Source organism: Nesoenas mayeri, assembly GCF_963082525.1.
Source record: "Nesoenas mayeri genome assembly, chromosome: 1".
In the NCBI taxonomy this organism is placed as follows: domain Eukaryota; kingdom Metazoa; phylum Chordata; class Aves; order Columbiformes; family Columbidae; genus Nesoenas; species Nesoenas mayeri.
Window position 1 is genome coordinate 41,544,317 of NC_137541.1, and position 26,804 is coordinate 41,571,120.

General features: G+C 41.0%; 3 protein-coding genes across 3 annotated transcripts in view; 2 read left to right on the forward strand and 1 right to left on the reverse strand.

Moving 5' to 3' along the window:
• The window catches only part of GUCY2C (guanylate cyclase 2C), a gene marked incomplete at both ends in the record, with an annotated part of 46,670 nt that extends 46,150 nt beyond the window's left edge, over window positions 1-520 (forward strand). The window contains one exon of the mRNA XM_080363637.1: window positions 346-520. Within this exon, the coding sequence (XP_080219763.1) occupies window positions 346-520 (175 nt within the window). The remainder of the gene's footprint in view (window positions 1-345) is intronic.
• Window positions 1-26,804, reverse strand: part of ATF7IP (activating transcription factor 7 interacting protein) — a 367,200-nt gene that overhangs the window by 207,844 nt on the left and 132,552 nt on the right. The window lies entirely within an intron of this gene.
• PLBD1 (phospholipase B domain containing 1) overlaps window positions 4,285-26,804 on the forward strand; it is a gene marked incomplete at both ends in the record, with an annotated part of 39,613 nt that continues 17,093 nt past the window's right edge. The window contains 4 exons of the mRNA XM_080363279.1: window positions 4,285-4,363; window positions 13,269-13,488; window positions 20,194-20,277; window positions 22,161-22,299. Of these exons, the coding sequence (XP_080219405.1) occupies window positions 4,285-4,363; window positions 13,269-13,488; window positions 20,194-20,277; window positions 22,161-22,299 (522 nt within the window). The remainder of the gene's footprint in view (window positions 4,364-13,268; window positions 13,489-20,193; window positions 20,278-22,160; window positions 22,300-26,804) is intronic.

The following is a 26,804-nucleotide window of genomic DNA, read 5'->3' on the forward strand; positions in this document are numbered from 1 at the left end:
TATTTTGCATATGGGTAATGCATTATTTCCTGCAAACTCACTAAATGTGGAATTTCCTCACTTTCTGCTCTAAACTCCTGTGTACGGTTACTTTTACTAAGTGTGAATTTGCTGCCATCTGCGTTGAAATTACAGTGTTCCAGTATGACTTGAAGCAATTATATAAAGTACAAATGTTTGTCTGTGGACTGAGCAAGAAATTACTCTTTTGTAAACCCAGAACTCCTGTTTCTTTGAATTGATACGATCAGTTGAGACTATCAGAATTATCAAATTGGCAATTCTTCTGGGGATCACTAACAAAGTGTGAATCACTGAATTTTTTTCCTATCCTGTCACTTACAGGGAGAATCAACAGCGGTTACAAGATGATTTAGCAGAGATGATAACAAATATTCTTCAGAAAAGGGAAAAGGAAGGATCCAAGGCACGGGAGATTGCACGTGTACCCAGCTACCGATCGGGTACCCTGGAATACCTGCAACTGGCCAGCACAGAGAAGTCAGCCACATATCTTTAAAACTAGATGTCTAGTATGCCTCAAAAAGCCACAGCAACTCATGTTGGAGTATTTCATACGAAGGGTGGAGGCTTATACTGTCAGCTAGAAGAGAGAGAAAGAAAATATCTTTTTAAGCATCCTTTCTACCATCCGACCTGTTATCTGTAAATCAAACATCACTGTAACGTCGAAATTGTGGGATGACTTCAGTAGGATACATGCAGCCTGATTTGAGGTAAATGAACATATCTGCACTTGAGTCTGGAAAATAGGTGGGTTTTTTTTGTTTGTTTTGGTTAGTTTTTTTAAATGTGATAGCCTGTTCAATAGTCCATTTCTGAAAATATTCACAGCAAAGCCTTAATTTGTCATGATTTTTAAATGTTGTATTTAAATTGTAATTTTTATTTGAAGAAAGATTTGCTGTAATATATTTTAAAATAACATTAAACACATCATATGTAAATCCTGGATATGTTGCCATTTTGCTTATTCTTTTGTTTTCCCCTGTGTCTCACATGTTTTGTTTAATCAAGCTGACTTTGTTCAAGAGACAACATTTCTGTTATTTACCTTGGGAGATTACTCCAGAAGTTGTATGGCTTCTAAAGCTTATCTGAATCTCTCAGGCCTACAAAATGAAACTGGAAATCTTGCAAAAACAGAGACTTTCATATCTTTTCTCAACTTCTGCTTCTGTCCCCAAACCAGAAGTGCAACAGAAATGAAGGAAACAAACTCATTTGAATTTCTTAAACCTCAGAAACTTTCAATTCAACTTTTGGATGAAGTTTCACAACCAGGCAGAACTCAGGTTTTACTGAAATGACTCACTCATTAACTGACACCATGACATCTGTAAACAGATTTAAAGAGCAACCAAAGCACAGGTGATGCATATAAAATAAAATCATCTTTCATATGAATAAGAACTAGCGAGTGAAATTTTTGAAAAGGCCTCTTGTGCATTGGTGGCTTTCAATGTAGAGCTACTCCTTTCACCATTGCCAAATATCAGTCAGTATTCAAACCACAAAACTTGGTGGTTTTGAACAGCATTTTTGTCCAAGTAAACAACCTAAAAATGTTAAAAAAGAGCAAGCAAGCCAGTTGCCTGTGTTTTTTCTTCATCAACCTAATCTGGCTTTGTGAGAACACACAGACACAAAAAGAACCTAGGTGTAAACAGACAGATCTGAAGTGCAAGAATTCCTGGAAAAATTAAATCAGGAGGTGATGTAGGGCTCATAGCCTTGCCTAACAAATGCAAATTCCTACACCTAGGAACATCATACAGACAGAAATAGCAGATAAGATGTAACCAACAGCCACAGCTTTCAGATTGGTTACATATAATTTGGTACAGACAATGTTTAACTTAGACTGACACTAATACTATACCATTACCTCTTCAGTCTGTGCCCTAATGGAAGTGTTCACCGGGCTAAGGATAGAACAAAATGTCTGGTATTCTAAAACTGGAATGTATTAAAAAGATTACCAGTACAGTAAAAAAAAAAGTATAAAGTCCGCTATTTCCTGCCCTGTGGTGCCAATCAACAATCTTCGCCTCTGTGTCTGCATTCTTGGGTGCAATTGCTGCGCTTCTTAGCACCACTGGACTATTCTGGTTGCTGCAGCTGTAATGCAGGGACAAGCGCTGGACTCCTCAAGTCTATTTTCAAGGCGGAATTTTGTGGGTTCCCCCATTGTCACCTCTGACATACAAATTATTTTAGAGCCTGCTGACACTGATGGAGGCAATTAATTTAAATAGTGTTTAGTGTTCAGTAGCCCTTCACTTTCCTACATTCTTCAGATCATACATTTCATATAATTATTTGAAGATAAACAGTTACCTTAGCAACAAGTTGATGGTCCCATCTTCTGGTAGGTTTGTTTTCTCCGTGGTTCTGTTCCTGCACATATCTGTCACCTGTGCATCACAATACGTTCAATTTTGACTACCCTTTTTAAAAATTTGCTCCTGATTTTTGATTTGAATCTGTCTTACCTCTGCATCTTGTTATCAAATGTTAGATCAAAGAGCCCTTTACCATCAGAAATCTGTCACTGAAGGTCACCTGTCTTGTTGTTTTAGAGCAGTGAAACATTATCTTAAAAACCTGATGTGAGATATAATTTTGTTCTGCAACTGGAAAGGATTTTGGCTGTACCATCACCATTCATTTGAAGTCAACTCAAATAAAGACAAATTCTGTGAATCCCTGGGGTGGATACATGTGGAATAGACATCAAGAGCTTTGTGGCTTTGGTCAAATTCAGACTTCCCCCTTGCTCCCATCTCATTTTTGTCGTGTATCCGTACTCCACTCCTGTTTTGGCATTGTATGTTTGTACTGTCTATCCTGGGTCGCATGTGTCACCAATTCCTGGCCATGCCCATCACTTGTGCCCAAAGAATCTTGTTTAAAATATTTTTTTTCCTGTGACAATTCCTGTACAGGGAATTCTATGGAAAATATAATTTGGGATTTTACTTCACCAACACAGTCAAACTGAGAGCAGCATGTGACAGAGGTGAATTTCTCATTTGGTAAAGCCTTTGGAAAACATTCCTCCAAAGCAAACACCGCATCTGTTTATGATTAGACATTTATTTTTCACTGGGATGATTAATAGTAATGGCACAGTGCTTTATCCTTATCTCTTAGTGAAAAGTAGCCCAGAAAAAAAAAACATTGACAGTATGGAAGGATCTGCACAGCCAGCAGTAGTTATAGTGCGTTTACCCTGGGCTTGAGGCCAAGTCTCGTTATTTGGCCTGAACTGGCTGGCATATGACCTTGCTATATGAGGCTATTACAGGCACCAGTATCAAATTCAAACTATCTTAAACAATTACCAAAGCACAAAGTCCTAGTAACGGCTCTTTTATGACAGCAGTAGAATATCCAACACTGGGGGAGAAGAACAAGCAGCATCTGAAAATGATGTGGATCCCAGGGCAGGAGCAGATCCCATGGGAAGTTGTCCCAGTCTGTAAGCCCTGAGGAAAGGACCATCCCTCAGCTTTTCTGCTGTGACACCCACAGCAGCTGTTCTCAGCAGAGCCAAAAGCTGTTCTTCCTCAGAAGTGAAACGCAGAGTTTGCTGAGGTACCACCAAACTCCTGTTGCTTTGCAAGGACCTCTGATCAACCTTCGCCCCTTTTCGGTTCATCACCCTTGGCAAGCCCAGCGGCCCAGCAGGCGCCAGCCTGGGGCTCCCTCCTCACCACCATGTCACCGCCATGTCACCGCCATGTCACCGCCATGTCACGGCCATTGGAGGCTGCCCAGCGTGGTGGCCAGGCCCGGCCTCAGCCTGCAGTGAACCCCACATACCGGCCTGGCTTGGGGGGCTCCAAACAAGGGCTGGGGTCAAAAAGATGCCGAGGCCCCGGGCTTGCCACCCAGCCTGAGTGAATGCCTTCCCTAGTGCCACGCCGGGCTGGGCTGGGCGGGCTGGGCTGGCGGGGCAGCCGGTGCCCCGGGCCCAACAGCCGTCTCGGGGATCTCTGCCGCGGCACCTCAGGCGGGAACCGCGGTGTGGAAACCGCGGCCGCTGCCGAACCCCTCCGGGGGACACGCTGGACCCGGAGAGCAACGAGCGGCCGCGCCGGGATACAGCCCTGGCCCCGACAGGGCCACCCCCAGCACGGGGCGCTGGGGCGGGCGCCGGAGGAGGCGGGGGCAGCGGCGAGACCTGCCCTGAGCGAGGGAACTTCTTAAAGTCCCGCCGCCCGCCGCTCCCCACAGGAGGCGTGGGGGAGCAGCAGGATGGCCTGGCTTGGCGGCGGCGTCTGCTGCTGCTGTTGGGGGCTCGTCCTCCTGTGGGCGGCGGCGGGGGGCCGAGCAGGTGAGGCGGGGGGGTCCGGCCCTGAGGGGGTGGCGGGGGCGCCTCGTACCGGAGCTCCCTCACCGGGGCGGGCGGGGAGACAGCGGGGCCGCCTCCAGCCACGGGTGAGCCGGGCCGTCCCACCGGTGGGGAACCCGGTCCGGGGCTCAGCCGCGGCTGCCGAGGAGGAGGTGGAGCGGCTCGCCCGGGCCGGCCCCGGGAACCCGCTGGACTCCGCGCCTCGCCCTGAGCAGAGTCGCTGCGCCTCTTCCCCGGCAAGCTCCGGGGGAAGAGCCCCCATGCCGCCTTGGAACGGGGTGCGAGGCGGCAGGGGCCGCGTCCCCCGGCAGCGCTGGGGTGGTGGCAGCGGTGGAGCCCCTGCGGCCCCCGGGGTTGCCCGGCTGCCTCACGCTCCTGTCCTGAGAGCAGCTGCTGGCCCGGCGGCTGGGGGCTCGGCCATGGTGCCTCCTGGGTGTTAAGTCCTGGCGCTGCATTCCTGCCTCCTTCCACAACATCGTTACTGGAACAGCCCAGGAGAACCAAACTAAGAATTTAGCAGATGGGAAAGCTGCCTTGAGCGCCCAATGGTGCTGGGTTCTAATATATGTGTGCAGCAATCATGTAGGATGGACACTTGGTTTTGGTGCTGTGGCCTGTGTACAGCATGTCATGACTTGTATCTTTAACAGAGTTCTAGTGCTGGCTTGCGGGTGCTGGTCATCACCTGTGTTTCAGAGTTCCTACCTATGCCTGATGTTTTCTGAGTAGATAAAATTGTGTTGCCGTTAGAGTGAGTATCTGATTAACTTCAGTTTTTAAGTTATTTTCTGTGGTACGAGCACTACTTCATGCTGATTTTGTGTTCACAGTGTTTTTTTCATCATATATTTGCATAATATACTTTTTCAGTCAAAGTTCTAAGTCTCCAATCAGGATAATTCCATAACTGAAACTTTTGTGACACTTTTGATCTTCCTCTGTTGACTTTTCTAGAATCATAGAATAGGTTGGGTTGGAAGTGACCTTCAAAGGGCAGCTAGTCCAGCCCTCTTTCTGTGTCTTGATTTTAGAACTTTGTTTTTCTTGAAACTTCGGAGTCAGATCTCAATGCGAGCAGAACTTGGTAAATGCCATAATGGCGCGTTTTGGTGAGCTTCACAGTTTTCTGTAGAATCTCAGCTTCCCGCTTAAAAATTGAGCTATTCCTTGGTATGTTTGAGAAACATTGCACATGTAGACACACTCTGGTAGCTAAGTATATGTTAGGAAAGACATAACCAGTCAGGTATGAACATAAGTGTGTTGGTTTGTGGTTTTTTTTGTTTTTAATTTCAAGATATGAAATTGTTTTACCAGCAACTGGAAGGACAGGGAAAGGAATCACTAAAGGGAGGAATTTAACAGTTGCTGATCAAGTGTGGAGTATGTGAAAGTGAAGCTGCCTCTGGAGGATCAGTAAAAATTAGTGGCAGACAGCAGCCATTTAAAGCAGAATACCCATTAGAGAATTGTGGATACCATTTGGTATCTGGTGGTAATAGTAGAGTTGTGAGAGAGATATGCTCCTGCTGAGATTTGTTCCCCTTTCTGCTGCTCTCAGTGAATTTTGAAGATCTTAGGGGCTGGATTCAGTGCCTCTACGAAATTACTATTTAATTGATTGTTACAAAACAAGCAGAAATTAAGGTAAATGTTTTTTTAATATCCAGAATGTTACAAACATAGAATTTTGCAGATGGTCCCACCTCATCTTGGAGACCTACTTTTCAAACCTTACCCGAGTACTAAATTAGAAAGGCTGAAGGAAGGGTCAACCACGAGTCACACGCAGAGAGGGAATGAAAGGAAGCTTAGGGTACAAAGTAGTTTCAGCTAATACCTGACTGATTCCTCACATCATAATTGAACTAGTGGTAGGAAACTACTAAGTAACAAATAGAAATGCCTTTAGGCTATTTAATGGAGTAAACTTGGCCTTCAGCACTATCAATTGTCTAGATTTTTTTTTTTTTAAATTGTTTCATTGTTCTTTAGCATTTTGAACACCTTGAAGATTCTTGATCATGCTTTTTGGAAACAGTTTCTAAAGAATGTTCTCTGGTAAAAGTGACTTAAATTTAGGGACTGTGGGATCAGTGAAACTAATTAGGAAATCATTATTTTTGTTTCCTCTGTGGATGACCTGTGCTGCAGACCTGTAACTGTTTTGGCAAGTTTTCTGCATCAGCTAAACTCCCCTAGTAAGTATCCTTGTGAATATGAAAACCATACAAGACTGAAACTCTTAATTTATAGTGCACATTTGAATATTACTTTTCTCTCATGTAAGTACAAATCAGGGGATTAGGCTTCAAATAATGACAGGCCTGTTAGAGGCAAATGGAAAGATTATTTAAACCTGCAATGTATGAGGAAATTGGATGAATTAAGGCCAGTGGAATAGTAAATGCTAATATCTTATATTTAAGTAGGAAAAGAAAGCATTTACTCCTTTAATTGAAAATTACGGGGTTCTGTGTTAAGTTCTTGTGTGGTTTAAGCTAATCTCTAAAGAAGTCCTGAGGTACTTAGCATTCATTTTGGAATGGATTCCAGCCATAACTGTAGTTTGAAATCTCAGTTGTACTTTAGAGGTATATGACCTTTTTTTAAACAGTGAAAAACATGGTTCTAAGATTTTTAATGGGAAAATAGGACAAGCTCTATCCAGTTACAAAATGGAACAGAAACATCAGATGCTCCTTATATGCTGACCTGAAATATTTAAATTCTATACCATGCTAATGCAATCTTTACTACTGAACAAAAGCTGTAGGAGATGGTATAAGGAAAACAGGAGATGTGCAACTTTGTGCTAGGTTTTTTGTGTTTCTAAGTTGTGCAAAACTAGTTTCCAGTGAAACAGTAGAGTGATAGCTTCCTTATTTAGTGGAAAGTGTACAGGTGGAATCTATGAGGTACATATGAACACTGCTACAAAAGAAGGCTTCACCTTTTGAAAAACCATAGGCATGTAAAATATAGATAAAAATTAGTAGTCAAGGAAGCCAGTGGGTTTCCTATTAGGAAATGCTCACAGTTGTTAACTTAATTTGGCTTGTTACATGCAACCTAACCATTGCTTGTGAGTTAGCTTGTTTCTGAGGTTAAGGAAAAAATATGAATATTAATTCTCACCTTCAAACCTTGTAGCTCGTTCATCTGTAAGGAGAAGAGAGTTGTGTTGATTTCTCTAATTAGGAAGTCCAAGAGCCTATCTAGGTATGTGTATGTTTTAGAAACAACTTAGTGCTAGGAAATCATAAGGAAAAACAGCTGTTGCATATTGCCGAACACATTTTACTGGCATTCTTAAGGCATGTCAGGTATTATTTCTGTGGATGTAATTTATGTAATAAATATTAGTGACACTATCAAATAGTGCGTTTATTAGATGGTCTTGGGCCATCCCACTGTACTGCGCTTCCTTTTTCTTCTTCATCTTCTTTCTCTCCAGTCTGTTCTTTCATTACAAGTTATTGCTACTCTTTATGTCCTTAGCATCTGATTTCTTTTTTCAATCTTGCCTCAGTCCTCTCACTTAGTATTTCCTTTTAATTGCTTTCTCTATATTCTTGAGAACATGCACGTTTTTCCACTCTCCCGCTGCCACCAAATAGAAGACAAGCTCTGCTTTTAACATAACATTGGCAATACCTCTATTGAGCCAAAAGGGCAGAGAACAGATCTGGCATTTAAGCCTGAAAAACAAAGGGGACTAGCACCACCTCCTAGTCATGGCTGAAATATCTTCATTTTTCCATTATTTAGGGTGTAATCTTGGCAGAAAGCAGGTACTTCTCACTTGCTGAAGAAATTCCAGCACTTCTCCAACTCTGTTCCCTATTTCTAGGTCTTTATTTGGCAGAAGGGTTGATGTATCTTTTGAAACAGGCAGTTTGAGGAAATGCTCCTTCTAGTCCCTACTGACTGCAGAAAGGAGAAGGAATACTTCTTATTTCCAGGCTTGTTTTGTCATTGCACTTCTCCATTTCTGTCTCCCACCACACAGCTCACTGGTGGTTGTGGTGGATCTGCACATCGCTGATGCTGGTTGCCCAGAGAGGAAAGGTGACTCTGCTGACTCGCCCTGTCCCCAGGGATTTTCAGTCATTCATCACAGTAAATAGCATGTGCTTTGGTTTGTTACTTAAATTATTCTAAGCAATAGTGTTATGGAATAGCCACAGTTTATCACAGTCTTTTCTGTTCTTCAGAGTCTTGAGAGCAGGCAATAGGCTGAAATACTTGTCAGCACTCTCAGCTACACACTGGGAAGTCTAATTTTGATGATAAAAGGATGATTTGTAGATAAATGGAGATGTCGTATGGAATTACAGAATCATTTTGGTTGGAAAAGACTCTCCAGATGATGAAGTCCAACTGTTAACCCAACCCTGCTACTAACTCATGTCCCTAAGAACCTCATCTCCGCATCTGTTCAACCCCTCCAGGGATGGTGACTCCACCACTGCCCTGGGCAGCCTGTTCCAATGCCTGACATCCCTTTCCAGTAAGAAATTGTTCCCAAGATCCTAAACTTCCCCTGGCACAACTAGAAGCCAGTTCCTCTTGTCCTGTTGCTTGTTCCTTGATTTGTATGTAAGAAATTACCACAACAACTGCTGGGATAAGAGGTGCTTAAGGCCCCTGCTTCACCCTCCAAAAATAATTACAAAAATGGCAGTATTATTCAAAGGGAAGGTTCCTGTTGTTTCAGGACACGAATGGGATTGTTTGAAAATGGTCAGTTTCTTCTTGTATACCTATATTCCATGGTATACTTCAGTTCTGGCAAAGGTAGTGCTGCTAGTTTAGATCAAGGCAAATTAAAGTTGTAACAGACTGGGTTATAGCAAATGCTTTGATTACACTGTAGTTTGGTTTAAGTGTACACAGATTTATAAGCTTGTAGTTTTTAGCTCCATCTGTAGCAAGATGAAGATTTCTAAATTATAACAATTACTGTATGATTATATGTACGTTCCTTGGAGTAAATGCGACAATTTCATATGTAGGCATTTTGACACTTTAGACTAGGGTAATTAGATTTGCAGAAACTGACTTAAATTATTGAGGTGAAATGGGATGATGAGTGATTGAGTTGGGGTGGGAGAATAAATCAGGAATGGGAAATGTTTTTTTTCCAGCATCACTGTTAAGCCACATCTATGACAGCTACCTTGATGCTCTTCCTCTAAAGGCTTCTCCAGGTTTATTGCAAATTATCCTGTAATTTAATGTTTCCCCTTCTCTCCTGTACTCTTCTAGGTTTCTTCAGTTTAAGTTTGTCATATAGTGAAGTTGGGGCAGGGAAAACTCCAAGGGTAATTTTGAAGTTTGTTCTGTCTTTTGAAAATAGCTCTGCATGTTCATGCTCTGACAGAACATAAAACAAAGAAGTGCACCCTGCTGTGTTAGAATACCTGTGTCAGATCAGTCTGTCTGGCACCTACATCCGCCTTATTTTAGAAAACAAAGCAATGGCTATTTTGCTTTAGGCAGAAGAAAGTTTCTTTGAGGTACCTATTTACTCTCTGGGCATTAATTCTCAGCTGCCCTGGTTCCTCTTGACTACTCGCCACCTCTCCACAGCCGGCTGAAGAGACAGAAGATCATAATGTTTTTCCCTACTTTGTTGTTGCTCTTTTCACTCATTCCTCAGCTGTCTTTGTGTACCAGGCCCGTGGCACATCTCTCCTGTGCCCTGCAGTGGGCTTTGTTGTTGGAATCAGCCTTCCCCTCTACTGTTGGACAGGTTAGTTGTGTTCTGTGCTGACCCCTTGCACCCCTTCTTCACAGGACCTCCCTTGCCCTGACCTCTTTGCTTATGGGAGCTTTAAATCTGTAGGATGGCCTGTGGCTCTCTTCAGTGATGACCCTCATCAGCCTGCTCTTCTTTTTATAGATTTTCTGTCTGAGTGATTCCTGTGTTTACCCTTAAGCTAAAGGAGCAATTACCCCATGTATTACTAGAAGATAGTTAAGGGGACAACAAAAAAGTAAGATTATAGCTGCTTGAAAAGTTATCCAAACTCTTGTCATGTCCCAGTCCTTTAAATAGCCTCAGTACCTGGCAGAGATGAAAAACATGTTTTTAAACGCCGTGTTCCAAGTCCCTAAAATGACTTCATCTCTATTTAGAGATTCATGTAAAAACTTCTATTCATAGGATGGGAGAAAAAAAACCTCAGTTCCTTCTCTATTAGAATTCTGGTCTTGCTAACACTTTTCCTGTTCTCATGAGAAGTGTCTCTAGTAAGTACAGCATGAAGACTGACATAGTGCTTAGTGGTACAAAGTCTAGCTGGAGACTGGTATCTAGGGGTGTATGCCAACACTCAGTACTGTTCAGCATCTTCCTTAATGGTCTGGGTGATGGGGCAGAGTGTACCCTCCACGGGTTCTCTGAGAAAAAAGCTGGGAAGAGTAGTTCATACATCAGTGTGTTGTGCTGCTGTCCAGAGAGACCTCAACAGGCTGGAGAAATGGGCTGTCAGGAACCTCATCCAGTTCAACAATGGGGAATGCCAAGTTCTGCACCCAGAGAGGAATAACCCCACGTAACAATATATGCTGGAGGGTGACCATTTCAAAAGCAGCTTTGCAGAAAAGGGCATGGGAGTCCTGGTGGACACCAAGCTGAACATGAACCACTGATGTTCCCTTGTGGCAAAAAAAAAAAAAGAATTCACTGTCTGCTGAGCTGCATCAGGACAAATGTTGCCAGCTGGTTGAGAGAGGCGATTGTTCCACTCTGCTCAGAATTGGTAAAGACATGCCTGGAGTTCTATGTCCAGTTCTGTGCACCCCAGTACAAGAGAAATCTGAAACTACTGGAGGGTGTGTGGCAAAGGACTACAAAGGCCATTGAGGGACTGGAGCACCTCTGACTTGAGGAATGGCTGAAAGAGCTGGGACTGTTCTACCTGGAGAAGGTGCAAATGTCTAAAATGTAAATGTCTAAAAAAAGCTGAAGGGAGGATGTAAAGAAGATGGAGCCAGGTTCTTCTCAGTGGTGTCCAGTGACAGGACCAGGGGCAATGGGCACAAACTGAAACACAGGATGTTCGCTTTGAACATCAGTACATACTTTTTTACTATGAGGCTGAGCAACCACTGGTACAGGTTGCCCAGAGAGGTTGTAAAAATCTCTATCCTTGAAGATACTTAAAAGCTGTCTGGACATGATCCTGGGGAACTTGATCTAGGTGACCTTGCTTGAGCAGAGAGGTGGACAAGATGACCTCTGGAGGTACCTTCCAACCTCAGCCATTCTGTGATTCTCAGTAAGAAAAAGTTTTAGCTATGCTTGCTTGAACACTGGGAGACAACAGCTTTCTGGCTATTGAATGACACAGATTATTCAACAGTCTGGTAAAATGGATGAGAACTGACTTAAAGCAACTGAGTAACTGCTATGTCAAAAAGTGATTAGTTGGAAAAAGAGTTCTGTTCTTGGAAAATATTTTTGCTTTTTTATTCTAATATGTCCTGTCTCTTCATAAAAATAGCTTATGTTATGTCTTGGAGTACTAAATAAAATGGGTGCACTTAATTTGAAATCAAAGTTGCTGCTTAATCACAAACATTTTGCTTACAGCTTTTTGAAGAGCATTAGGTGTTGTGCTGGCATTATATTGCCTTTTTTATGGTTCCATTATCATTGCAAGCGTACTAAGTATTTTGTGAGAGATCATCCAGAATTAGATCTATGTCTCTATTTTGCAGCTGTGATAGGCATGATGTACAAAAGAAATTGTTGTGAGGAGTAACCAAATTGTAATTTCTGGCTATAAACTGGCAGGACTTGTTGCCACACACTGGAGAAGGGTCAGGGGAATAAAAACATTGCTGATTTCTCAGTAGTTCTAAGTGTTTATGAGCTCATTCCTTAATATTTTTCCAATAATTCTGGGAATTCTGACTCACGGTTTTTGAACTCTTTTCACTTGCAGTACCATAGTAGTGATTTGATCACTCATGAACAGAGATGTGATGTAATCATGTCCTCTCTTAGAGAGGGTTGAATTAGAGTTGTAGGGTTTTTTGGAAGGCAGTTTACTTTGCTCTTTGTTCTTCAGCTTAGCAGGATTAAAACTAAACTAATGAAGAATGTTTTTTAAGCAGCAGTCCAAGCAGAACTCTGAGCAGCCCAGTGCCATTCCTTCCCATTTATTTCGCACTTGGGATCCATTCTATTCCAGCTGGGTGATAGGGATTGTGTGTTTTATAAAGGATTGCATACCTGTGGTGCTTTTGTCTTTAAGCTTGTGATCCGCTGAGTTCTAGTGCTCCTGTTGGGTAATGCCACTTCCAGGATTAGTTGCCCAGAAAGACATTTGGGAAAACTTTTGTAGCCTTTTGAGTCTTTAGGTGGAAAACAAAGTCAACAGTAGCTTATAATCCTTTGCAGTTGCTAAGGCGTGCTGTCTTCTAGAATTACTTTCAGTAAGTTTTGGATAGATTTTCTTCTGGGCCAGATAAGGAAATACTTTTCCGAATTTCATGTCAAGATGCTGCCATGTTGGAGCTGTGAACTGAAAGAGCTGTAGGTAATTTTCAGAAGAGTAACATGAGAATATTTAGCTGTAAGCTTTTGTCTTGGCAAAACTCCAGTTCAGTTAGTTCTCATGCCACTTCTTAGTATGTTAGCAATAGTGTTGCTGTCCATAGCAGAACTAAACCTGATGGAAAGCTGTCAAATTAAATTATTAATTTCATTTATTTTCTTTATTTATTATTAATAGTTTTATTTATTAATTTAATTTAAATTTAATTTAAATTCTTAAATTGCTAAAATATTGTCTTGACATTTCGGTATTAGATAGGAAATACGTACTCACATTTGTTTGTTTTTCCTTGCTCCCTTTCTTCTCCACCATAGAAATCCGCTATGCAACTGTGTACTGGAGTAAAGCTGAAAAAGCACTTCAGGTCAGAAATATACTGGACAGGAGCGGAGATGCCTATGGCTTCTACAACAACACTATACAGACAACAGGTTGGGGAGTTCTGGAGATCAGAGCAGGCTATGGGAGTCAGACCTTAAGCAATGAAGATATCATGTATGCGGCTGGCTTCTTGGAAGGCTATCTCACAGCTCCGTAAGTACCTCAGGAAGCAACTCAACTTTTGACACTTCCAGTGGATTTCTGTATACTTGTGAGTTGTTTGTTTTTCTCCCCTTTCTCTTAATTCCCATCCATTTAAACTAACCATACATTTTGTAGTTGTGTGCTGTTCTTTTAATTAGTAGCAGGTACGAAGTGTAGCACCTTCATTATGGGATCAAGATGTTCCCTCTCCTCATCCCACAGGCTTTGTGCACACCTTGGTGAGATAGATGACTATTATATCTATAGTACTGATTAAGTAATGTAATCACAGAATAGTGTGTATATAAGGAAGTGCATAACCCTATGTTGTAAATAATTACAAAAGGGGTAGCAGAAAGAATAGCTGTCTCTCCAGCCTATAGTTAAGTGACTGACTGACAACAGATGAGACAATTGACAGCAGATCAGGTGGGGAGAAATGTTGCTAGCAAGGGCTGCAGGGCTTCTTTAAGGACCTTTTTCTTCAAGTACTGTCAAGAAACTGCTGTGGAGCAGATACTGAAACTTCACAGCATGGGGAGTTTAATCTCTCTTGGACAAATTTAAAAAAATACTGATAGGCCTGAAGGCAGACTGGTGTGTGTGTCTAGAGGAGTCTGTGTGTTCCTGAAGGCCCTTTGAAGGAAAGATGAGGGTCTGGATCTCTCCCGCAATGCACATCTGTGAAAACTGTCAGAGTTTTGTACTTGTTATGAATCCAGAGCAGTTTTTTTTCTGAAACAAACAAAAAAAACCAACCAAAAAAATAAACCACTCCAAACCAACCCCTGTGCTTTCATTGACTAAGTTGGAAGACAGAATGGCACCGCAACCTACTAACTGATAGGCTATAGGTAGTGATATAGAACAAGACATACAAATCCCATCTTTATCAACTTAGTCATAGGAAAAGAAAAATTCCCAAATTCTGATGCGTGGCTGGAGAATAGTTGGGAGGTGCTTGTGGTGGATACGGTGATATGTATTTGATTTCACCAGCTTTGCTTCTGGAATGCTAAAATAAATACCCATAGGCTGCCTTGAGCAGGTCAGCAAGGGAAGGTTGTCTGCTGAACAATTGTCAGGTGTGGCTGCTGGATGAGATGATATTAATGTAATTAATAAGACATTTTAAGATCAGTTAAAATTTATGGATAGTCCTCTGATCATATGATATGTTAATGTGACTCTCTACTAGACTTTGCTGGAGAGGCAGCTAGGTCTCTGGAGAGTATAAAGGAAGTTAAAAAATGTAGTATTTGTCAATAACAAAACACTTAGGAGAGAAAGAGCAAAAGAATAATAGAGTTCTGAGCGTACTACCTGTACTTCAGGCAGGAAAGGAAATAAAGTGCTTGAGAGATCTGGACATCTATTGTTGGATTATTTGGTAGGAGAGGTTACTGTAATGCACTATTCAGTCAGTTGATGTAAACTACATATGGATATGGGGGATCCTAGCATTACATTTAGAGTATTGTTAAAATCGGGTATTGCTCAACAGATTTTTCTCATTAAGGCTTTACCTAGGTGTACTCATCTCTAAGTGATTAAGTTTAAGCTTTGTTGTACTACATAGAGAGTGCAATCCATACTAAGTCCAATTAGATGACAAGTAATGTTCTGTTAGCAACATCTTACACCCTGTTCCTCTGCTGCCTCCACAGTAGATTTATAAGTCTTCTTAGCTGTCTTTTAAACAAACTTAAGTATATGCTCATTCCTATAAACAGGATTTGAATGTTAAACAGTGTCTGTAGGGACTTTATCTGATGTCTTAGTCTATGTTTATATTTAGAGGAGGGAGTTTTTCCCCTTTGTTTTTTCCAGGGGTGTTAAGTGAAGATTCACAGAAGCGAAGGTACCAGTTATTCTGCTCAAGGCCTTTGCCTTCTCTAGGGCAGGTGCTTACTGAGGCTGGTTCTTAGCCCCAGCTGTTGTTACTGTAGGGCTTCCAGCTTCAGCACTGAGTGGCCCTTTGTAGGGAAGTGGATATAGCAGAAACAGTGATGAACGGAGATCTTAAAATCTGCAGGAGTGAAGCTGAGGGTTTGTACTGATGTGGAAAAGAGGAGTTTGAAACTTTGGCTCTTAAGCAAAGTGGGAAACTCGCCTGTTTTAAAGGAGTTTAAATGTGAGAGTGGGTTAAGATGCAAAAATGGAAGAAGCCAAAGTCTTTCTTTTCTGAGGAAACTTTTGGAGGAAATCCCATGAGAAATTCTCACAGTGCAAAACCTGAAGATGCTTACCGTCATATTAAAATGACTATCAAATACTATACTTACTATCTGAATTTTGGTATGTCTTTGCCCCATTGTACATCTGTACCAGCAGTAGAAACATATTTCTCACTGGGAGTTAGGAATATAAGGTTTTTTTTCTGTCAGGTCTCAAAAAGCTATTCCAGATAAAGAGGGTTTCTCTTTGAAGCTAAGAATATCTATTGAAAATGCTCCAGCTGAGGAGCAGAGATGAATTAGTGATGTACTCCCCTGACCCTTGAGAAGACTGAGAACCTATGACTTCAGGTTTTAGCTTTATGACCTTGGTGGTTTTTTTTATTCAGCAAACTGCAACCAATGAATCCTCTTTACAGTGTGTTTGCAATTTACAGAACCACAGGAGTAGTGAGAATTCGCTAAGTTTGCAGATGTTAAGATTGTTCTCAGAGCTCCATTTCTCTTTCTTTATCTTGCCTAGATATTCACAGAATCCTAATTAACATGCAGGCAGATGTTATTTCTTTGGGACAATTACACAAGTCTTCTGAAGTAAAACCAGGAAACAGTCTTTCCCAATCTGTGACTCTGTTCCCATCAGGCTGCCTGGCACATTCAGCCTGTCTGCAGGGAAGCTCTCCAGCACCAGTGTGACTTCTTTTATGAGAAGGTGTCTCCAACACTCTCATTCTGCTTTTGCAGATATCAGTGCCCACAGCAGCTGCACACAGCCTAACCTTCTTTTCTAAAAACTTGGTGACAACAAGGAAAAGTCTAACAAGGTGTTTGGCTGTGGTGAAGGCTTTGTTTGCATCAACAGCCACTTAGCTACTGGAGCAAAGATGCTTGTGTGACTTGGCTGTCCAAGCACCACCTAGGGTGGCTCAGCCATGGCCCCCAGCATGAATACACTGGGTGTGCCTGGTAATTGAAGGGCCCTCTAGCACATTGCTACGTGTATCCTGGACATCTCCAAGGTCGCTAGCTGTCTTGCATCTGTTTGTGGCAACGATTCCATGAAGTAGCTACGACCCAAGGTGGCCCTTTGTAGAAACCCTGAAGTCCTACCAGGAGGAGCTGTGATGTGATTCACTCTTGGGAAGGTATGATGCAAGCCTGATCCTAAGCTAAAATACAGGTTCCTGCAGAAGCTGTCTGACGAGCAGAACCTTCAGCTTCACAGTGCCTGCAGTTTGGAGATCTCCAGGAATTCTCAGCTAGCTCAATTCTTACGTTACACTTAGGTCATGAAGGAGGGTTTCTAGACACAGTTAGACCTCATAATGAAAGCAAAAGGGTGACAAAATACTCTCCTAAAAGTGTATGCTTTGTCCTTAGTAGGAACCTAAGCAGAATGTAAGATAACCAGATTAAAAAAAGAAAAAGAAACATGCTGGGACTGTCTTGTTTCAGATTACCAGGGAAGAATTAATCTCAGCCCCAGCTATATAGGTCTGTGGCAGGAAAAAGAAAAAACTAAGTTAGTCAGACCCGTTTACCAGTAAGGGTAGAAACACAGGCCTTTGCTAGGGCATGATTCATCTTTCTAGTGTCGTCACCTGATTTAGATAGTAGCTGTTTATTTTGAAAACATGTAGTTAGGGGTGGAATAAATCTAGTTCGAGTCTGTAGTGTCTGGAGGTCAGACATTTGTTTTTATCACCAGTCTCTGTAAGGTCCAGTCCTATCATCCAGCCAAACATGTTTGCTGCGGTTTTCTTGCGTATGAATTATTTTCCCCCATTACAAACACAAGTGCTAATGAGGCCTTGCTTTACTTGGGGAATGGCAGAGCTCATCCAAATCCGTGACATTAAGCACATACTTTTAATCAGTTCCAATTGGAGCATGCCAGGTGCCTAAGAGCAGTATTTAAATTTGATGCAACATTAATTGTACTTTTTTTTTCCTGATACAACCTCAGCTGACCTGAGTCCTGTCATCTTCCTCTCTAACTTGAAGCAGCAGGGCTTTACTTTGCTGGTTTTAGACTTTGAATTCTTGTCCCAGCTTTGTAATTGCCTTGCTTTTGGCCTTAGATACAGTTGCAAAGCCTTACCTTACTATAATGATCCAATTTACTTCAGAGGATAATACCCTTACAAAAACATGCAAGCCACGTACATAGGAGCTTTGTTAAAGCAAAAAAGAAAACCCACAAAAACCAACCAAACAAAACCCAATCAAAACTCCAACAAAAACAAAAAGCCCCACGAACCAAACAACAAAGCCAAAAAAAAAAAAAACGACCCCCAAAAAAACCCCAAACAACAGGGCTACTAGGGGAAAAATTCTCAACCTTGGGCATTTAAAAAAGAAAAATCAGTTCCAGGAATTGTGTGTCCTCTGTTAGCATATACAAGAAGGAAGGCCATTAAAGAGGCTGTTTTCAGTCCACTGATTCTGAACTAACCCAGTCTCTATATTAGGCGTCACAGCTTAAAGATACTACAAGTGTAAAATCTGCCTTGTGTTGCATAACTTTGGAGTGCAAAATGAAGAGAGTAGAACTGATGGTTGAATGTGGAAGCCTGGCCATGTGTCCTGCCCTAGGTAGTGATTACAGTAGTATCCTGGCTACTTTTATCCTCCTTATCTGGTTCTCAAAAGACCGTCTGCCAGATGGATGGGATGGTCTCATGCCAGTTGCTCCTCTTCTCCAGTGCCATGACAGCTCTGACTTGCAGTATGGAGTGTGTTACTCTATAATTTCCTTCCTAAAATTACTTCAGATTTTTATTTGCCAAATTCTTTGTGACTGCAGCAGTGGAGAATATTGATCTGTCTCTTCAGCTTTCTTGTCCTCTTCAGAGTAGGTTATGATTATAGCATGTAGTCTTGTGTTCAACAGGAGAAGGAAACTCTAGAGCTAAAACTGATACTATGGCTGCAGTATTGTGAAAGGTGTAATGGTGTGAAGCTGCTGAATGTTCCCCTTGTGCCTCAGCACCTCCCTCCACAGATCAAACCCCCAACTTGTGTCTGCCCTTTCATGCATCAGTCCATTTAGAAATACTGTAGAGCTGCCTTCATGCACTACCTCTGTTGCTTGTCTGTCTGTGTAACAACCTGATTCAAACTACAAACTGCCAGAAAAATTTATTCCCTTTTTTTTTTGCTGGGTTAGTGTTTTGGCTCAATGTGTGCTGACAATTAGATTTGGTAGTCAGAATGGTAGCAGAGCTAAGGCAGCAGGGTCAGGCTGTACAGGGTCCCAGTACTTAAACAGCTGGAAATGGGGTAGGGGACAGAAAGAGAGGGGAGAAGGTTGTTGGATGATTCTCCAATTATCAGCAAACCATTCAGTCATCTCGGGCTGTGTTCTCAAATTATGCTGTGAGGGGAAATGGGAAGAGCTCCCGTCTGCATCCCTCTCAGAGGAAGTTGCCCTCATGACTTTTTAATGCAGGGAAATCTGTCCTGCTGGCATGTACTTTCCTTGAGGCTGGTATCTGTTTCTTAGTCTGTTTTCTTTCTCTCAGCACTTCGTAGGAGCTAATTTTACTAATGACTGATGTAGTTCTACCAACTCTGGACCTCACTGAAATAGTTTTCTGCTGATTTCCACCCAGAACTAAATATTCATCCCTGACTACCCTCCAACCATTTTTTTTTTACTGGCTTAAAAAAAGAAAGGTGCTTAAGTTTGACCCAAATTATGGAGAATGAGAAAATCCAAAAGTTTGGTTCTGGCTTGGATGAGACAGTTAAATTTTTGACCTAAAACAGAAGGATGATTTTTTTAACATTTGGGCTCCTGAGCAATTTTTGGCGGTTGATTTCATCTTGAAATGTAAAGTCTTTCACTTCAACAAAATAATCAAAAAGCAGCCAATCGACCAACCAAAAAAAAGCCTCACAAGTTTTGTTTCTATTAGTTGATGGGGATGAAGCAGCCAACTGAATTAAAAAATCACAATAATTTTGGTCTTGATGAAGCTGAATCTGTTTATGGCTGGCAAGAGTAGGAATTACTATGGGAACATGTAGGATCAATGCATACGAGCTTTAAAATAGAGAGATTTAGCTCAATCAGTAGGGTTAATAGTAAGTAAAACCTGCTAGATTACAGGCTGAAATTATATTCTCCTCACCTCTGTTTTCTTGGTTGCAAATAGAACAGCTCTCCAGTAAATTATTTTTGTTGTGATTTAAATTAATGTTAATAAGGCTTCCAAGATGCTTCTGGCCTACAAATATTCCCTGAATGTGAAGTTTTGCCATGGAGTAGTTCAATTTCATTCTTGCTTCTTTTTCCATTGTGCAGCAGTTTGAGCAGGTGTTAGCAGGGTCATTTATGTTAAATTTCAACAATCCATTTCTGTTACCTTTGCTGCTTGTCAGGCAATAAAGATATGAAGTAATTTCTGTGATTCAGAAAAGCTTACTCTGTGGACTGTAGTGCTTGTCTATCGGTGCTTGTTCACCAGTGATTTGATAAGCAAAAGGAATGGAAGATGCAAACAAATAACTTCTTCTACTCTTGTTCTTTCAGGCACATGTATGACCATGCTGCAAATATGTATCCACAGTTAATTAAGAATCCTGCAGTTCGAAGTGGAGTTCAGAATTTTATGGCGTATGTATTTAGTGATACGAAAAGAAATTACTCAAGACTTGGGGTTAGAGTGTGACAGAATTTTCAAGGGTTTTTTATTCTCTTCCTTATGGACTAAAGAAAATATATGCTTCCTTTCCTTTTGAATTCCATTAGCATAAAAAACCTTCTAAATATACATGAAGAAGGGCATATGCCTTTCCTTAATTCTGATTCTTTCCAAGAAATGTTTAAAACCATGGCTCCAAAGGGGTGTGGATAATGCCAATGAATTCTGAATGTCATTCTAGTCAAAATCCTTTTCTAAAAAGCTGGTATTTTGGATGTTACACTGAACAGTGTGGTCTCTTGGTACCTTAATATTTTTGCACTGTGTATCCTTTCCTTCTGCTGTTAGGTTAGCATTTTGTTTATTCTACCACTGACATAAATCCTGCTCTAATGACAAAAGTCCTGATCCCTTTTCTCTTCAGCTGTATAAATAAAAAGTAATTCTGCTCAAATAATGCAGCTACGCTGGTAGGAAGCTACAAGTGGGAGGAGAACCAGGCCAGATACTGGGAAATTCAGCTGTGATTACCACTTATTTAAATCTGCTTAGACTTATGTTTTCTTCCATTACAAATACTGATGTGAAACTTTAGTCATTTCTGGAGACTATTTTTTCAATCTTTCCCTTGTCTTGTGCTTTCCACAAGGGATTATGTATCTGACTAGTTCTGGTTTTGGTATGCATGTACAAAGTTGATTTGGTTTAGCTTATCCAAAAAGAAGAGAAAAGAAAATCTTAGTGTTCCCTTACTATCATTCTTCTGCATTGTCGTCCTCCTTGGGAGAAAAACGGGCTAGCTACTGTATCAATGAGTATGGTTCTGTTTTGTTTTGTTTTTTCCAGAACGACTCAGTGTAGCAGCTGTATCCCCCAAGATGCTTTGTTGGGGGAAATACTGGGTGGCCTTGTATTGTTTTCTGTTGCCTAGGTCCTGGACTCTTGCATGGGCTGCTGGCATTGTCCTGAAAATCTTTAGCCCCAAATGCCCTGGTCATATCCCCACTTCCTCTGACTTCTTGCATCTTGTTACTTCCAGAAAGCTAAGTCTGGCTGGTTTTGTCACCGACAGACTGCTGGAAGAGTTTACTTCCTTGCCAGGTTCATTCTCTCCCTTTTTTTTGCTGCTGGATGGATAGATACAGGAGGCTGGAAGAGGCTGGAATCTGGTCCTAACACCTGTGGTTCTTCTATGACCCTTTGCGCACAGCAAAGGAGGGAACTCTGGGAGATCCTTTTAATGTTGGCTGCTCTTGCCAACAGAGTCTGTTCAGCTTGTGTTGCCTCCTACTCTAAACTTGGGCTATTTAGATAGGAACCTCTTGACTGGTTTTGGCACGTGGAATGGTTGTGTTTGGCTTCTCACCTTTTCCTCAGAGGAGGAGGATAGCACTAGTCCTTACGCAGTGTTTGAGCAGCAACAGCAGCGCACCTTCATTGCACGGGAAAGTAAGGAAGAGAAATAGGCTCTTCAAAGGTCAGTCTGTTTTATTCTTAAACAGGGATTTACAAGGGAATGGTTCATCTGACCTGTCAAATGCTTGTTTCCCTTTACTGACCATAAGGGGATGCTTTATCTGATGTAGCAGAGTAACCCACAGAGGTGGAGTCCAACTATTTCTTTGATATTGAAGTCTGGTAGAGGCATACTGCTGTAGGGTATGTTGCATGGATCTGAACAAAAACACCCAGAGGATATAACATTTATGTCTACAGGATTTCCAAAACATTATTTGCCTCAAAACAGTAGGAAGGTTGGTTCATCTGGGTCATAATACGTTTGCCCCTTCCTTGCATTATCAATTATACTCTAAAACAAAAACAAGAAAACCCCAACCTGTTTGTTCCTCTGCAGGAAACAAGATCAATGGACAAGACAACAAATCAGAAATAATAAGGATGATCCCTTTTGGAGGCATGCTGGCTATATTATTGCACAGTTGGATGGTCTGTACATGGGAGCCCTCGAGTGGGCTAAACTACAGAAACAAACAGTAAGATTACTGCATGTCTTTTTCAGTAGCTGGGGATGGGATGTCAGCAGACAAAGATGGGAGAAGGGAATCTGATATTAAACAAAAGATAATTAGTGGCAAGTACTCATTCTGCATGCCATTCTATAAAACCTTCAGTGGCAGTTTGAAGTAGATAATGTGACTGAGCACTTGGGTCATGTTACCGCAGATCATTTGCACTGGACTTGGAACCCTGGGCGCTCATGTGCTGATTAGATTGGGAATGGCTTTTGTAGCCATGTGTGAATGTTGGAAGGACAGACACTTCTGAAGTGCTTGCTGTTGTCACTTTACATCTGTTATTGAGCAAGTGACACTCTAGGTACAAAGTGTAGCTACAACAGCATGAATCAGCAGATCGGGAGTGAATTAAAGCTTTCATTCTTATTTCCAAGCATCAGATTTCAAATCTAAAAAGACTGTATTTTGGAGTATATTTTATATTGCTAAATGTGTTCTAATTTTCTGAAGTCTACCATTACAAAATACATGGTCAGTGCTGTGGCAGGCCAAATAGGATATGTGTGTGGGTTTGGTTTTTTTTAAATTCAATTAGAATTGTGTTCCAGATCATCAGCTTGTATGCAATAGCAGAGCTCCATTAACTCCAGTAAAGCTATTGTAATTACAATGCTGTCCTTATGTCTAATGTCTAATAGGTTTCTCAATGTGAGAGGGAGGACTTGAGTAATTGTAGTTGACCCCTTTTGTCTTGGTTTAACCATATCAAGAATTTAGAGAAGTTGGGAGGGCTAAATAAAAAATAGTTAGATTTTAGTTGCATGCACACCTCTTTCTTGCATTAGAACTTGCTCTCAGGCTTTCATGAATGGGGAATCGGCTCAGACTAAAAAGACTGTTCAGAATAATGGAAAGATCCATCCTGATGGGTCTGAGTTATAAGAAAGATACTAAGAGACCTTGACTTTCTAGGAAAAGAACTTATTAATTCCCTTTCATAACACCTGTATCTGAAGAGCCCTGCAAAGCTCATCAGTTCTTTTGGTTACTTCAGAATCCTTTAGATTCAGAGAGGGGAGGGGAAAGTGCTAGTTTGTGCCTGAGCTATTTCTTCATAATAGGTATGTCCTACCTGCAACATGTATTCCCTGATACTTACTTATTTAACTGTGTGTTTGATATTAAAAAGCACTGACCTCTAAAGAGAGAGTCATTATTAATCTTCTTTTCCAATATATCATCAGCATACCTATATAAAACGGTGCATTTAGTGAAAGTTCAAATATGTGGTTCAGTTTGAAATATGTATACTCTGTTTTTTAGTTATATGCAGTGGATATATGTAATTCTTTTCCCAAATGTGCCTGGAACAGATGGTGGGTTTTATTTTGACTCCTCCCTATGCCATTCACAATTTTAGCTTTTGGCATTATCGCCTATGTAGGGTTCCATGCTTTTTTATTAAAAGCAAACTATTTCCCTGTGTCTGTATTTCTCACTTGAGGTGGTGCTGCAGTTTCCTCTGTTTGCCAGACCAAATAAATTAATGTCAGTCTCTTACCTTTGAGTGCAATTTGGAAAACTGCTTTTGCACCTACATTTTGGTTTTCCTTGGCATCAACATGACAGCTCTGCAAAAGTAGTGCAATTCACTTTGTTGGATACCATGCTACTTTGAAAATACTTTTGGTAGGCTAGGCTACAACAGTGCTATTAGTGTATGTATTTGCTGCTGTTAGGACCCCTTCAGGAAATGAAAAGCTAGAAGATGATTGCTTATATGGACAATAAAAACAGATGCAGATGCAATGTTACTGATGAATATTCTACCTTTGACACATCCACTTACCTGAGAATCAACCCAGCATCTGTTAACTGTTGGTAGATAAAAAACCAAAACCAACCAACAAAACACCCAACCCAAACAAACAAAACACAAACCCAAAAAACCACCAAGCAAAAAAAACCCGAAAACACCAAAAACAAACTAACAAACAAAACACACACAAACCCCTCTGAGAAGAGCAACACTATCTTCCTTCTTCTTTGTGAGTAAAGAACAACCTGCCCTTCAAAGAGGCTGTTTTAAGCTCTGCTCTTGCAGTATGTATTACAAGAATTTTAAGAAGGTTCCTTGGGTTATTAGTAAGTAGAATGTTTGGCAAATAAATTCATGTAATAGATGAGGCTTTTTTTCTTATTTCTAAATATTAAACTTTGTTCAATTTATCCAATGTTGTTTTGATCTTTGGGCAACAACTGCAGTAAAAAGCATTTACTATTTCTGTTACTCATTTCTCACCTTAAAAATAATTAAACTTCTTACTGAAAGCCCCCACGACAAATTCTATATGTTTTTAAAAGCAAATCTCATTCATATTGCATGTTTTCCTAGGTAATACTTCAATTTAATTAAAAAAAGAATCATTTCTATATGTGTATTGTCTTAGGATTACCACTGAGAATGAGTTTATCTTTTGATCTCTTGCAGTGCAGTAGTTTGCATTTACGGTGGTAATGAACGCAAGAAATATTGAGTATATCTTGTGTGTGTGTTTTTGTTTTTTCTTTTGAACAATGCCACCCTTCAAAAACCCCACAAAATCAAAACAAAAAACCCAACAAAGCCAAACAAAAAAAACCAACCAACAAAACCCTAACGTGTGACAGGCTCTATTTTGTTGCCTTGTGTTCTAACTGCTATTTGGAAAAACTATGCATTCTTCTAAATACAACTGGTTACTCTCTAATTGCTCTTTAGGTGCAGAGGGGAAGTTTCCGCCCCATGTCCTGAGCTTAAAAGAAGGCTAAATGCTGCAGAAGAAAGAATGGGAAGTCTTTTCCCTCTAAGTCCCAAGAAATCAGAGACATGGGGAAGAGAAAGAAAGGAGATGGATTTCAAGTTTCTTAGATTTTCACACCGTCTCCCCTTGCCCTCCACCGCCCTGCTCCCCATGAACGCTTGTCCATGGACACAGTGCTTTCCTGAGCACTGAGGGGTTGGGTAACAAGGAGAGGTCCGAAGTTGGAGAAAAGGGATTGTGTTTTCAGAGTGTGTGGATTTCAACACTGAGCATTGGGCAAAGTCGAACAAAAATGTTCTGTTTTCAGGAGAATGGAAACAAGCTGTACCACTAGCTAATCTGACTTTAATCTTACAGACTTCATTTGTTGAGGTTTCTTATCAGCAAGATAGATACTTTTTCAAACTTAGAAATAGCTGGAGCTTTATATGTGGTGGCTTAGTTGATGTGCACTTATTTGAGGAAGGCAAGTGAAGTGACCCAATGTTCCATTGTCTTGTGCAATGCTGGTAGCTTCCACAGAGTGCTTAAATGAGAGTTACATTATGTGCACACAGGTTGTTCAAAGTTCTATTTTTCTTTTCTACTCTGAACTTCAGGTCGTCTTTACTTGAACGCTGTAGAACTGTTGTGTCTGCCACAAGTGACTGAGCCTGACTAAGAAGGAAAAATTGAGTTGCACTCTGAACTGTTTGATAGTAGTACTAGTACATATTTGTTTGTCCTATGTGTATGAAGCAGATGGTTTGTAGTTTAATGTTCTAAACTTTTTTTTTTTAAATTTGCATCAAGTTTGGTTTCCTGCAGGGCTATTTTAGGTAGGTGCTTCCATTGAGACCTGCGTGAAGGAAATGTACGTTGTGAACTTCTGTATTTCGCATTTGATATTTACAGGTATCATTAAGAATGATGTCAAAATCTAAATACATTTTCCTGTTAAAGTGTGACATTATTCCATCTGGTTTAGCAACATTTTGTATCCAGTAAACAAACCCAACCCTTTTGTCAAGACAATTTCTGAGGGAGGGGCACTCAAAGAATATTAAACCTTTTCATCTGCCTAATGCTCTACCAATGCTGTGATTAATCTAGGGCTTGTCTACACAGGGAAATTACCCTTGAATAAGGAGGTTGTCAGAGTTTTACAGTAGCACAATGATTCTGGGACAGCTCTCTGTTCCTGCTTCCTTATTTTGTGCCAAGAATGCTCACGCATGGGGAAGTTACTGGAAAACGATTGTTACAGGATGATGTCTATTTTAACGTCCCATGTAGGCAAGCATTTAAGGTTGGTTCTTGCATATCTGCTCCCCTTTCTAAGTTGATTTCTCCTTATAGCTGATGAAACTCAATCTGGGGGTTGATTTTTTGCTGTTCAGGACAGGACCCTAGGGGAGGAGCCACACATTCTAGCAACAGGACTTTTGTCACGGCTATACCACCTCTCTACTTGTCCATTTAGCTCATTCATTCACTCTTCTTCAAAATGTAAACCATGAATGCAAGGAGTTTTTCTGACATTGCTGTGTGAGATGGGAGAAGCTGATCATAAAACTTTTTAGTATGCCTTATATTAAGCACTTTTAATTATTATTTTTTTAATTTGGTCTAATTCTTGCTGGTGGACACTGATTAACTTCTCAGTATATCCTGGAAATAAGCTGTAGTTAATTCCTGAACTGGGGCTCTCAGCCTTGTGGCAGATGCTTCAGGCCACTC